Source organism: Diabrotica virgifera, chromosome 4 (assembly GCF_917563875.1).
Source record: "Diabrotica virgifera virgifera chromosome 4, PGI_DIABVI_V3a".
Classification (NCBI taxonomy): Eukaryota; Metazoa; Arthropoda; class Insecta; order Coleoptera; family Chrysomelidae; genus Diabrotica; species Diabrotica virgifera.
The window spans coordinates 46062406-46077032 of NC_065446.1; the positions used below are offsets into that span (position 1 = coordinate 46062406).

Here is a 14627-nt window from a genome sequence, read left to right on the forward strand (position 1 = left end):
TTGAATGAGGATATGTGCCGAAAATTGGAAGCATTTGAGATGTGGCTATATCGGAGAATTCTTAAAATCCCATGGACTGATCGGGTCACAAATGAGGAGGTTCTTAGAAGAATGGGGAAGTACCGAGAAGTACTACCACCATCAAATCTCGAAAGTTGGAATACTTTGGACACATTATGCAAAATGAATCCAGATATGCCCTCCTACAAGCCATCCTGCAAGGAAAAATATTTGGAAAACGAGGTCCAGGAGAAGAAGAACATCCTGGTTAAAGAACGTCAGAACCTGGTTCAACACAACATCTGTGCAGCTTTTCCGCGTTGCTGCAGATACGATAAAGATTGCCATGATGATCGCCAACATTCGTCATGGATAGGCACATCAAGAAGAAGAAGAAGAAGTACATTTTAAGTTGAAACAAAATGAAATGAGAAGTCCCAGATCCTAAAATATAAAGACCTTCTACCATGGAACCAATTGCTGGGTACAACCTTAATTTCTGCCTTTTACAATTTACAAGGCAAGCAGACGACGAATAAAGGAGGCGGAAGGGACTCTACAATATGCAGTCACCTTCCGTCTATTCGTGTAGGTAAAATTCCAACCAAAGTTGGTTCCGTGTACTCACAATATGAGTAAACTGATAAAATGAAAGAAACCTGAAATGTTTCATTTCGGTTTAATTCATTTCTTCTCAATCATCCCCTTACGTACGTTTTACTCTCTCTAGAGATCTTCAGAAGGTCTATATGATCTGCTCTTGAGCAGATGCTCTATGAACAACATCATCCTGATGTTTTAATATGCTGGTTCGTTAATCTTGATTCCACCTTGCAACTCGTCTAATGATTCTGTGAGTACAGATTTACTGAATACAGATTAAATAATAGCGGCAATAAATAACCCTGTCGCGCTCCTCGTCGAATTCGTATATCTTCAAATTTTGCGTGCTATATTTCAATAATTTATTGTCGTTTGGTGCCAATAATTCGATATTGGCTGATATAATTAGCAAGTCTTGTTCGTCAATTCCAGTTGTTTACAGAGTTTAGATCATCTTTTGATGGTTAACGCATCAAATGCTTTTCGAGGATCAATAAAACGTACATATACATCTACAAATGACGAGTTAATTTTTTAAATTTAAAAATGTTAGGAACTTATTCAGTTCCCTTTTTATAGGCTATTGATTATGTATTTTAGAAAGGAACTACAATGTTAACGGGGTTCTATTGTTTCATATAGTCAATGGACCGCGGAGTGCTACCATTTAAAGGGGTGCGTTTTTGAGAAAGGGATGAATTAGTCCATAGGCACAGGGCGAATTAGGGTGGGTTCTATGCACTTTTGGTAGAAATACGTCTACAGAAAAATTGTTCCAGGTTAAATTTACTATCAAAATATTACATTTTAAAGTCAGAAATATTTTTTTTTACAAAAATATATTCAAAAGAAAAGCAAGAAAAAAACACGAAAGATAGCAATTTTGTTTTTTGCCCCATAACTTTTTTCTACCTGGATATAGGTATAGGCATTGCTTCACAAAAAAAACTTTCATCCTTCTGCTTAAAACTGATGATTGGTAGAAGTCTTTGGGATTTACAGTTTCCAAAATATCATTTTTCAAATTTCACCACTCACAGCGATTTTGGGCCATTTTCCTTGTTACTTTGCAAACATTGTTGTGTAACATTTTTCTACGCAGCTTTAGGTATATGCAATGTTTCTCTTAATACGAAGGAAAGTCAATTACCTATAAGATGGTCGATTGTAGAAGGCTGTGTGACAATTTTTAAGCAAGATATAAGATTTTTGATATATTTTACGATTATTTTTAAACTCATTATAACTTTTTTTATTGTATATTTAGGTATATATTGTGAAATAAAAATAAAGCTTATTTTTTTTTGCTTTAAAATGGTGTATTGTAAAAAATTCTAGGACTATTTTTAAACAAGATATGCTTTTTCAAAATGTGACATATACAGGTGCAATAGGTCCCACTAAGTTGGAACCATATGGCAAACGTTTTTATGATTAACTTTATGAAAAAAATTATTGTTCATAAAATGCTCTGCATAGTCTATCTGAAGATTGAATCATCAGATATAAAATTTTGTCAATAGTGTACGAGGTATGTTAAAAAATATGAATTTCGCTCAAGAGTAAAGTACCTTTATATTTCACAATATCGAAAAGTATTATTAGGGAAAGCTATTTACAATTAAAAATTATGTAAAAATGTGCAATGATATTTTTCTAAGTGAAAAAAAAAATAAAAAATCTTCAAATTTTTCTCAAATTACGGATACTCTTGGATATCCTACGGATATCTTGTTTAAAAATAGTCCTAGAATTTTTTGCAATACACCATTTTAAAGTAAAGAAAATAAACTTTTCTCTATTCCACAATGTCTATACCTAAATGTACAAGAAAAAAGTCATAAAGAGAAATTTAAAAAATAATTCTAAAAAATACCAAAAATCAATAAGAGTATAAAACCTTGAAAAAGCATAACTTGTTTAAAAATAGTCGTATAACCCTATACAATAGACCATTCTAAAGGTAATTTACTTCTCTTTCTACTAAATGTACCATTGCATATACCCATAAATGCGTAGAAAAAAGTTACAGAACAATGTTTGCGAAATAATGGGGAAAATGGCCCAAAAATGCTGTGAGTGGCGAATTTTGAAAAATCCTATTTCAGAAACTATAAATCATAAAGACTTCTACTTAACGCTATTTTAAAGAGGAAGGATGGAAATTATTTTTCGCTGAAGCAATGCCTATACCTATATCCCTGTGGAAAAAAGTTATGAGTCAAATTAGAAAATTGCTTTCTTTCGTTTTTTTTTTTCTTGCTTTTCTTTTGTATGTATTTTTGTAAAAAAAACATTTTTGACCTTAAAATGTGATATTTCGATAGTAAATTTAACCCGGAACAATTTTCCTGTAGGCGTGTTTGTACCAAAAGTGCATAGAACTCACCCTAATTCGCCCTGGGCCTAGGGACTAATTCAAACCTTTCTCAACAACGCACCTCTTTAAATGGTAGCACTCAGCGGTTTTTTCAAATTTAGAGGACCGTTGACCATATGAGGCAATAAAATCCCGTTAACGTTGTAGTTCCTTTTAGCTCTCTTATTTTGAACATAATCAATAGCCTATTATAAAATTTTAAGGATTTTATTTCAATCTAAATAATTTTCAATTTACTTTTAGGCAATATTCACCACCATATTTTTCATTTTAAATTCGACAGTATGTAAGGAAGCAGAAAGAAAGTCCGATAGTGGAATAAGCGAATCGTGGAGAAGTTCTAATTTATCTATGTCCAATGAACATACACCACTTCTTTTGTCAACCATAGATGGAGGTCTTCAGTCATCTTATAAAAAACAGTATTATACTCAAAACGCAAGGAACTGTGATGTAAGTCAGTAAGTGAATGAGGCAAGTTGTATTTTTAGGTGAAATTTGGGTTTTCGCGAAAAGAAATAATCATTGTTTATAGTCCAATCAACAGCCATTTTCTCGTGGGATTTTGAGAACCAACGTCGATTTCCTTGAAAATTTGAATTTAGGTAGTAATTATCCTTTGTCAAAATCTACCATATGCCGTTAATTTACAATACATACAAGAACGCAACTATGTCGGTGAAACTACATAAAAACACGGATCATATCCCAATCGGCAGAGGAGTCCGAGAGGGCGATACCTTGTCGCCTAAACTGTTTACCGCAGTACTAGAATATGCTTGTAAAAAACTTAACTGGGAAGAGCGAGGCCTGAATATTGACGGTAGAAGATTAACAAATTTGAAATTCGCAGACGACATAGTTTTATTCTCTGACAACCTTAAGGAGATATGTACAATGCTACATGAACTTCAGTTAGTGTGTGCCAGTGTAGGTCTTAAAACAAACATCTCAAAAACAAAATTCATGACAAACCTAGTACTTAGCGGAAATATCAATATTGGAGACAACGAAGTAGAGCTAGTGGAAAAATACATATACCTTGGGCACGAAATAAAGATTACAAGAGACAACCAAACATGCGAACTACGAAGAAGAATAATCCTAGCATAGGCAGCCTATTAAAAACTCAAAGACATCTTTAAAAGCGATACACCAATTTCTTTAAAACGTAAAACATTTGACCAATGTGTGTTGCCTGTGATGACTTATGGTGCCGAAACTTTGACATTGACAGCTACAACTTCTAAAATGCTGCAAATAGCCCAGATGAAAATGGAAAGGTCAATGCTGAGTAGGTATATCGCTTCGTGACCGAGTTAGAAATGAAGACTTAAGACGAAGAACAGGAGTTACCGATGTAATTTCCCGAATTGCCACCCTGAAATGGAACTGGGCCGGACACGTCGCCCGAATCAGTGATGGGAGATGGACGAAGAGATTACTTGAGTGGAGGCCGAGATTAGACAAAAGAAGTAGAGGAAGACCACCTACTCGTTGGACCGACGAAATCAAGGAAATGTCTAGAAATTTGATGCAAAGTGCTCAAAATAGAGCAAAATGGACAAAAATGAGGGAGGCCTATGTCCAGCAGTGGACGCAAAGGGCTGGATGATAATGATGATGACCCAATGCCGAAGTGCGCTTTTGCCCTGGGGACGTTTAAGTATTACGTAACGCACTGTAATGGGCGTTTAACTATTGCGTAACGCAATTTTTGAAGATTTTTTGACCCTCCCCCCAACATGCGTTACGTAATACTTGAACGCTCCCCTGGGGGCTGAAAACAACCCCATCTAGAGGATGAAAATTTTTTAATCAAAATGACTATGGAAATCGATAGAATGACCAATTCTGAGCAAATTTTGTTTTATAAAAATTTTTTGCAAAATTGACACTTTCCAAGTTATTTGCGATTGAAACTATGCATTTTTCATTGAAAAACTCACGTTTTATAACCGTTTTTTATAACTTCAAAAAAATTAATTTTATAGAAAAATCCATTAAAAACAAAATTGTAGCTAATAAAAAAACAAAGAGATTCGCGTCTGAAAGACGTATGTAAACCCAATAACGACTGAGGTATTGCTATTTTAAGGATGGTTATTTTCGAAGAAAGAACATCAAAATGGAGAACTTTTAATCTCAAATAATTCGAATTTCGTGAAATTTTTTGGGAAAACTTAACATGTATCTTTTAAAGTTCGTTACAATACCTTTCAAACAAGCTCTGACAAAAGTTATTTGCATAGGAAATGACTGAATTATGACGAAAATAAAGACGCTCTCTGCTTCTTTCTTTTTGAAATGTAAAAATTAAACCCTCGTCGTTACAATCCTAATAGAAATGAATAGATTTCCACTTGAAATTATCTTTATTTAGGTATAATTGATACGATCCATGTGACCGGTTTGGAATGCTTAGTTTAGAAAACATAGTTAGGCCAATCAAGTTAGGTTTTTTCTAGACATAACGGAAAAGACGAGGTTTGACAGTTGAAATGTGTAGTATGAGATATTACAAAAAGACTACCATCTTGGGATTCATCAATTTTTTAGTGGAACATTTTTTAAATAAACAATCAAAACGTCAAACTTAGTTTTTTGCTCATAACTTAAAAACTTGTTTATTTAGAAATTTGACGTCCACAGATAACTTTTGCAGAAAAAAAAGATACATCGAATGAGATACGCTAAATGAAAATCGTTTAATAGACAAAAAAGTTATTGCAAAACGGAAGACAAAATCACTGTTTTTGAATATTGTTAATAACAATTTTATTGTTTATTAGAATATGTTTTAATATAACTAAAATTGAGGGCATTATGGTGTTTGAATGGTGTGCAAAAAATGGTCCAGATCTGTTAAATAGTTTTCGCAAAATTGAATTTGTTTATAAAATTTTTTGAAAAACGAGCTAATTTCTGAGGCTGGTCCAGTTAATATGGCTGAATGTATCTCAATAATCCGGGGCTCATTTCCTTCGTTAAGATGTATACTAACAGCGTATGAAAAAAAAAGTAAAAAAAAATTACATATACGTACACAAAATTATTTGTTAATAAATAGCAGTTTTTAAGCTTATAAACAATTACATTAATTTCGCAGAAATTAGATCAAATTAAATGGCAATAAAAAATACGGAAAGCTGGTTAAAATACACAACTTGTAAAAAAAATGTTAGGTCGTACGACCCTTGGGGTCTGAGATAGCCCCTTTTTTTTGAAAAAATCACTGTTACGTTTATTAACAACACTAAGATCTGAAATTAACCAATATTTTATAAGAAAAGTCAAAGTTTTTAACAAAGTTTTTAGCAAGAAAAAATGTTAAAAATTGTTTAAACAGTAGTGTTATAAACAAAAAGTATTTTGCGTTCCTACTAAAGTAAAAAATAGCGGGCGTAGTCGACTGACTGAATAGTGGGCGCGCTTGGCGACCACCAGCAACTCCTAAAATTACGTTATACCGACCACAAAAATCAACTTTAAAGTGAATAACAAATTTTCGTCATTCCTTATGTTTTCGAGGTCTCCGAATCCGAATATGGAGTTTATTTTTTTTCTAGAATTAGTGGAATATGTTCAAAAATCAAATTTTATGCCAAAATGCGATAAATCAATTTTGATGATTTTTCAATTTTAACTCACTGTATTTTTGGTCGCTGTAAATATTTCCTTTTGAAAATTTTACTGTGTTATCTTTGAAGCATTTAGATAACAATGAGATTTGTCCAAAATGATTAAACACATTAAAAGAGAAGTTGTTAATTTTTAAACATTTTGTCGTCAGATTTCGTTAGTTTCATGCTTACTTAAAAAAGTTGAGTGACAAACTTTTTAGTTTATAATTTTAACTAACACAGAAATAAAATATAATTCATGAAGAAGTTTTCCAAAAAAATTTAATTTAAAATATTTAATAGGAAAAATGTTATGTGACTTTATAGACGAGCGGCACACTGGCACACCCCAAAAAAAGCTTATTTCTCGAGATACTTATACTAATTTTGGTAATAGGTACTTTATATTTTTGATGGTGCTGAAAACGAAAATTAGGGTTGTTTTGAATTTTACGTGGGGAACATTATCAAAATCACAACTTTAGCCTAAAAATAAAAATCACGTTTTTTGCGTTTAACTTGCTACAACTCAGTTCCATTGTAATATTTTTTTCTGAAATTTTTTTAGTATATATTTCTCACCATTCTAAAGACAATGGGACCTGCTTCAATATTTCTGTCTTGCTACAAATAAAGTTATAAATTGTTTGAAGTAAAAGGTGCAGATTCTTGAATTGCAAAGTTTAATCGCAAAAGTTGAGTGACAAAATTTGAAATTTAGCTGTTCAATTAATTTTATGTTAAAATCTAGAGTACAGAGAACAAAATGTTTTATAGAAAAAAGGTGGTGTAACTTTTAATTTTAAGAAAAACGTGATTTCATTTTTTTTTATTTTTAGGGTAAAATTTCGATTTTGACAATGTTTCCCCATCTAAAATTCAAAATAAAACTCATTTTCGTTTTCAGCACCATGAAAAACATAAAGTAAGACCAAAATTAGCCATTCACCACAGTGTGGTTGATATCTCGAGAAATGAGCGTTTTTTTTGGGGAGTACCACTCGTCTATAAGGTCGCGTAACTTTTTTTCTGTTGCATATTTTGACTTGAAATTTTCAAGAAAACTTCTTCAGGACCTATGTTTTAATGCTGCGTTGATTAAAATTATAAACTAAACAGTTTGTCACCCAACTTTTATAAGTTAACAGAAAACGAATGAAAAAATTGTTTAAACAATTTTCCGGCCGCGGTAGCTCTTGGTACCCTTTGGATTTGTTATAAGGAACTTTTTTTTGAGTAAGTTTGTGCCAAAAATAAGAATCGGAATAATTTACCTAACGGGGTCGACGATACAGCCTGGACTACACACGGATTCAAAATAAAGAATAAAAATGGCCTATACCTACCAATCGGGTTCTACTGTACCAAGTATACTATTTTTTTTATCTATGGTACCACATTAAAATAATAATGTTTATCTTATTTTCATTGCAAAATTATCCAAACAAAGCAGCTAATGGGATGTATAAACCTTTTTTAAGTGGCCTTTTTATTGTCATTTTTTAAATTTATTTATTTAAAATATAATTTTACTAAGAAAATGTGCAAGATAATAATATTCATAAAATTCAAGTTTCTACCAAAATATATAAATATTGTAGCGTGATTAGTGTAATTACTTCTAATTACAATAAAACTAGCGGTTCGTAATTTATATACGACTTTATTTATATAAGTTACAGACGAATTTATCTTATACACTTTAGCTTAAGACTAAACTCTAATAACAGCGCGCTCCGCTTAAATAGCCAATAGGTCCTGTTCTCGAAATGTCTACATATCCCTCGGCCTAATGAATATTCTGGAGATCTTCACTCACAGCGCCGTCGCTTCTGTGACGTCACGGCTACTGTTATTCCGACGGTTGGAATTCTCCCAAGCCGGGGACTGTTTATTGCGCCGATTCGAAACTCTTTCGTTACACTGCTCCCCTCTTAAGATCTGAGCGTCCCGATCAGCAACTCTAGATGAAGGCTCAGGATGGCGGAATCTACACGACTCTCCAGCTTTGCATACACCCTTCAAGAAGAAATAACAGTCTACTGTCTTTGAAGGATCCGACATCTTCGGGTTCATGCAACACACAGCAATTCGTACGCCAGTTTCTCTGAAGACCACCTCAAGCATGCTTCTCACAATCTTCCAATCCAGATTTTCTACTACATGGCCTATTTTTGGTAAAGCCAAATCTTTGATGTCATAATTACACACGATTTTCTTCAAATTAGTTAGAGCACGCCATATGTTCTCGTAGCTTGGCGTGTCCGTATAAGACTTCCTGGTCACCATATACAGCAAAGATCGAGGACCATCTTCCAATCGCAGTACTCTTCCAATTTTAGGTTGTTGATTTCTTAACTCGTCCAGGCGGCCGAACTTTCTATTGAATACGGACGAGATTCCTTTGGTCATCTCGAGGTCTTGGGCAACACAGTGGGCTAGATAGACGTTTTCTGGAACACCAAACAGATCTTGCTGAACTTCTGTGGTCACGCCGAATCTAGCACTCTTTCTCGCTGCGTAATTTGACATAAATTGATTAAAACTTGGCTGTGCGGCGTCTTTCATCTCCTGTTGGAGGACTCGGGCTTCTTCTGTTTCATTGGAGCCAGCATATGGTGCAAGACGATTTATGTGAATAACTTTTGGTTTACCGTTTGGCAACTTCTTAATTCTGTATATTACGTCATTTATTTTCTTCTTAACTTCATACGGACCTTCCCATTGTCTTTGTAGTTTAGGACACAAGCCGCGACGACGTTGTGGATTATAAAGCCAGACAAGATCACCTATTTCGAAGCTTTCATTCTTGCATCGAGAATCATATTGATCTTTCATTCTGTCACTGGCTATCTGGATGTGTTGTCGGGCAAATTCATGAATGTTGTTCATTCGTAACTTCAGGCGGTCGACGTATTCTTCGCCTGCAACATGTTCCTCGGAAGGTCTGCAGCCAAACTCTAGGTCGCAGGGCAAACGAACTTCACGACCCAACATCAGGCAGGTTGGAGTTTGACCTGTAGTTTCATTTACGGCCGAGCGGTAGGCCATCAGGAATAAATGAATGTGTTGGTCCCAATCTCGCTGATGTTCAGATACAACTTTGGACAAGTGTTTACCCATCGTTCGGTTCATCCTCTCGACCATTCCATCTGATTGAGGATGCAGGGGTGTTGTTCTGGTCTTATTGGCACCAATCAATTTACAAACGTTTTGGAAAAGAGCTGACTCAAAGTTTCGCCCTTGGTCGGAGTGGATCTCCAAGGGAACACCAAATCGGCTGAAGAATTCTTTAACAAGTACCTCTGCAACGGTAGCAGCTTCTTGATTCGGTAATGCATAGGCCTCGGTCCATTTCGTAAAATAGTCCATGGCTACCAGAATGTATTTATTTCCAGCATCGGTTTCTGGAAATGGACCTGCAATGTCGATTGCTACTCTTTCCATAGGACTTCCAACATTGTACTGTCTCATGGTTGCTCTCTTTTTACCAACTGGACCATTACCGGATGCACACAGTTCACATTTCCCGCACCATCTTCTTACATCATCTTTACAGTTCACCCAATAGAACCGTTCTCGAACCTTTTGCAGAGTCTTCGTAATACCAAAGTGTCCACCTGATGTACCGTCATGCAACTGACGCAATACTTCTGACACTTTACTTTTAGGTACAATCAACTGCAGCTTAGATTCTGTACCATCATCGTTCTCAAAGGTTCTGTACAGAAGATCATCTTTTAGTACCAGGCAATTCCATTGGCTCCAGTAGGCCTTGACTTCCTGACTACATGCACTAATGTTTTGCCAACTAGGTCTCTCACCTCGACGCATCCAATCCAATACTCTTTTTATACATGGATCGTCTTCTTGGGCTTCTTGTAACTGTTGTGGCTGCCATTGCTCATTAACGACGGTAGTTCGTCTCACAGGGCAAAGCTGTTCATCTAGTTTAAGCCGGTGATTACAACTTTCACTGCATGGCCGTATCGAGGAAGCATCTGTATTTGAACCAACTCTTCCAGCCCTCTTCATGCGTCTCTTCGGCATCGTGTCACGAATCACCCTCCGTACCATTTCCACCAAACGTTCATCTTTTCTCTTATCGCCTTTTTCCACGGCTATTACTCGATTGTTTCGTGAAGCTTGGCTAGCTGCTTCGTGTTCCAAGGCAATAGCAAGTGCTTCATCTAAAACTTTCGGTCTTGCTAGTCGTAAAGCTTTCTGTAGTTCATTATCTTTCAGCCCATTGACGAAGGTATCTACTGCAATTTCTTCTAAAACGCTGTCTGGCACCTCTGGATAAGCCAACCGCACCACACGAGCCACATCTGCTTCAAATTCTTGCAGATTCTCACTTGCTCGTTGACTTCTACTTCGCAGTTGTGCTTTGTATACTTGTTGTAGATGGGCATCTCCATAGCGTTTTTCTAGACGAGTGAACAAGGTCTGGTAACAATTTTCTTGACCCTTAGGAATTGATCTTAATATATCTGCAGCATCACCTCGCAAAGCAGCAGTCAAGGAAACAGCCTTTTCCTGTTCGGTCCAATGATTGGCGGTCGCAATAGCTTCAAATTGTCTAAGATATATGGACCAAGAGGACTTTCCATCGAATGGTGGTAATTTGAATCTCATATTATGCGACGTTTCGTCTCTCGGTAGTTCATCTTTCACTACAGGATCTAACGCTGCTGCATTAACTGATGGTTGTACTTTTGTATCGGTTATCATGCTCTCTAGTTGTTTGATCTTTTCTTCTACGGTCTCTACACTTTTCTGCATCTTATCGAATGTTCTAGAAACTTCTTCAAATTTCTCGTCATTCTGTCTACAAACGTCTTTAATTACTTGAGAAACACTTTCAAATTTCTCGTCGCTTTTTCTAGAAGTTTCATCGATCTTTTGAGAAACACTTTCAAATTTCTCGTTGTTCTGTCTACTAACTTCTTCAAGTTTCTCGTCGCTTCTTCTAGAAGTTTCATCGATCTTTTGAGAAACACTTTCAAATTTCTCGTTGTTCTGTCTACTAACTTCTTCAAGTTTCTCGTCGCTTCTTCTAGAAGTTTCATCGATCTTTTGAGAAACACTTTGAAATTTCTCGTTGTTCTGTCTACTAACTTCTTCAAGTTTCTCGTCGCTTCTTCTAGAAGTTTCATCGATCGTTTCAGAAACAGTTTTTAATTTCGATAAGATTACTTGTTCTGCTGACTGGAAGTGGAACGTCTTTGGGTCTTCTCCGTTCTTCGTGAGGACATCCTCGAGTCGTGCTTGTAGGACTATCTTGAGCCCACTGCTGTCCAGATCCCGTTCCTCTAGCTGTTCACGGAGCTGTTTTACTGTAAGTTCTTGTAGCAACATCTTTGGTCGGCACACACGTACTTTCCACAATGTCTTTTAACAGTCTTTCCAAATACCGAACAATCAACGCACTTTAACTATTCCCGACGAATAAAGTCCAAAAGTCTTTTAAAGTCTTTCCGAATACCGAACAATTAACGCACTCCGGTTATTCCCGACGAATAAAGTTCAAAAGTCTTTTAAAGTCTCTCTGTAATTCACTTATTTATATCGCACTAAGTTAACCGAACACCGACACCAACTGTAGCGTGATTAGTGTAATTACTTCTAATTACAATAAAACTAGCGGTTCGTAATTTATATACGACTTTATTTATATAAGTTACAGACGAATTTATCTTATACACTTTAGCTTAAGACTAAACTCTAATAACAGCGCGCTCCGCTTAAATAGCCAATAGGTCCTGTTCTCGAAATGTCTACATATCCCTCGGCCTAATGAATATTCTGGAGATCTTCACTCACAGCGCCGTCGCTTCTGTGACGTCACGGCTACTGTTATTCCGACGATTCCAACCGTCGCGACGGTTGGAATTCTCCCAAGCCGGGGACTGTTTATTGCGCCGATTCGAAACTCTTTCGTTACAATATAATATTAAGCTTCAAATCCGGTATACTGTCAATGTTAAAAATGGGCTGCAACGGTCTAGCGCTAGCGAATGGTAGTCCGCGAATTTGTCTCATTCGGCTACGCCCATTATTTTTTTACTTTAGTCGCAACGCAAAATATTTTTGTTTATAACACTACCGTCTTAACAATTTTTAACATTTTTTCTTGCTAAAAACTTTGTTAAAAACTTTGACTTTTCTTATAAAATATTGGTTAATTTCAGATATTAGTGTTGTTAACTAACGTAACAGTGATTTTTTTCAAAAAAAAGGGGCTATCTCAGACCCCAAGGGTCGCACGACCTAAACGACCTAAATTTTTTTTAGAAGTTGTGTATTTTAACCAGCTTTCCGTATTTTTTATTGCCATTTAATTTGATCTAATTTCTACGAAATTATTGTAATTGTTTATAAGCTTAAAAACTGCTATTTATTAACAAATAATTTTGTGTACGTATATGTAATTTTTTTTTTACTTTTTTTTCATAGGCTTTTAGTATACATCTTAACGAAGGAAATGAGTTCCGGATTATTGAGACACATTCAGCTATATTAACTGGACCAGCCTCAGAAATTGACTCGTTTTTCAAAAAAATTTATAAACAAATTCAATTTTGCGAAAACTATTAAACAGATCTGGACCATTTTTTGCACACCATTCAAACACCATAATGCCCTCAAGTTTAGGTATATTTAAACATATTCTAATAAACAATAAAATTGTTATTAACAATATTAAAAAACAATGATTTTGTCGTCTGTTTTGCAATAACTTTTTTGTTTATTAACCGATTTTTATTAAGCGTATCTCATTCGATGTATCTTTTTATTCTAAAAAAGTTACCTGTGAACGTCAAATCTCTAAATAAACAAGTTTTTAAGTTATGAGCAGAAAACTAAGTTTGACGTTTTGATTGTTTATTTAAAAATTGTTCCACTAAAAAATTGATGAATCCCAAGATGGTAGCCCTTTTGTAATATCTCATACTACACATTTCAACTGTCAAACCTCGTCTTTTCAATTATGTCGAAAAACGGCTTATTTTTTACTAACTTGATTGGTCTAAGTTGATTAAATGGAAAATTACATTTTTAAAATTTAAAAAAAAAGTGCGTTTTTCTTAAATAAATCTGAAAGTGTTCATAATATGAAAAAATGTTTCAAATATTAACTATATAATTTCTTTTACTGAAAATTTTGATTTTTTTCTTATTTTTGTATCATGAATACTTTTAGATTTATTTAAGAAAAATACACTTTTTTTAAATTATAATAATGTCATTTTTAATTTAATCAACTATGTTTTCTAAACTAAGCACTCCAAACCGGTCGAATCACAGGGATCGTATCAATTATACCTAAATAAAATTAATTTCATGTGAGAAGCTATTTATTTCTATTAGGATTGTAACGACGAGGGTTTAATTTTTACATTTCAAGAAGAAAAAAGCAGAGAATGACTTTATTTTCGTCATAAGTCAGTCAGTTCTTATACAGAAAACTTTTGTCAGAGTTTATTTGAAAGACTTATTAATAAGCTTTAAAATAGGTTTCTTAAGTTTTCCCAAAAAATTGCACCATACTCGAGTTATTTGAGATTGAAACTTCTCCGTTTCGAGGTTCTTAGAAAATAACCATCATTTAAAGAGCAATAACTCAGTCGTTGTTAGGTTTACCTAATCTGACGCAAATCTCTTTGTTGTTTTATTAGCCACAATTTTGTTCTTAATGATTTTTTCTATAAAATTAAATTTTTGTAAGTTATTCATCAAAAACGGTTATAAAACGTAAGTTTTTTCAATGAAAAATGCATAGTTTCAATCGCAAATAACTTGGAAAGTGTCAATTTTGCAAAAAAAATTTATAGAACAAAATTTCCTCAGAATTGGACACTCTAACGAATTTCCATAGTTAGTGAGGGTTCAAGTATTAAGTAACGCGATTTTTGAAGATTTTTGACCCTCCTCTCCCCTACGTAACGCACTGTAATGGGCGTTTAACTATTACGTAACGCAAATTTTGAAGATTTTTAACCCCCTCCCCAACCTGC

The 14627-nt window shown here is 34.7% G+C and overlaps 1 protein-coding gene across 3 annotated transcripts in view; it reads left to right on the top strand.

The window, feature by feature from the left end:
* Positions 1-14627, top strand: part of LOC126883015 (MFS-type transporter SLC18B1-like) — a 100543-nt gene that overhangs the window by 78026 nt on the left and 7890 nt on the right. Inside the window, exon 12 of one of the 3 annotated variants that reach the window (XM_050648184.1) lies at positions 3227-3457. In XM_050648184.1, the coding sequence (XP_050504141.1) occupies positions 3227-3448 (222 nt within the window). In that variant the 3' untranslated portion in view covers positions 3449-3457. The remainder of the gene's footprint in view (positions 1-3226; positions 3458-14627) is intronic. The other 2 variants (XM_050648182.1, XM_050648181.1) reach the window with 2 other exon arrangements.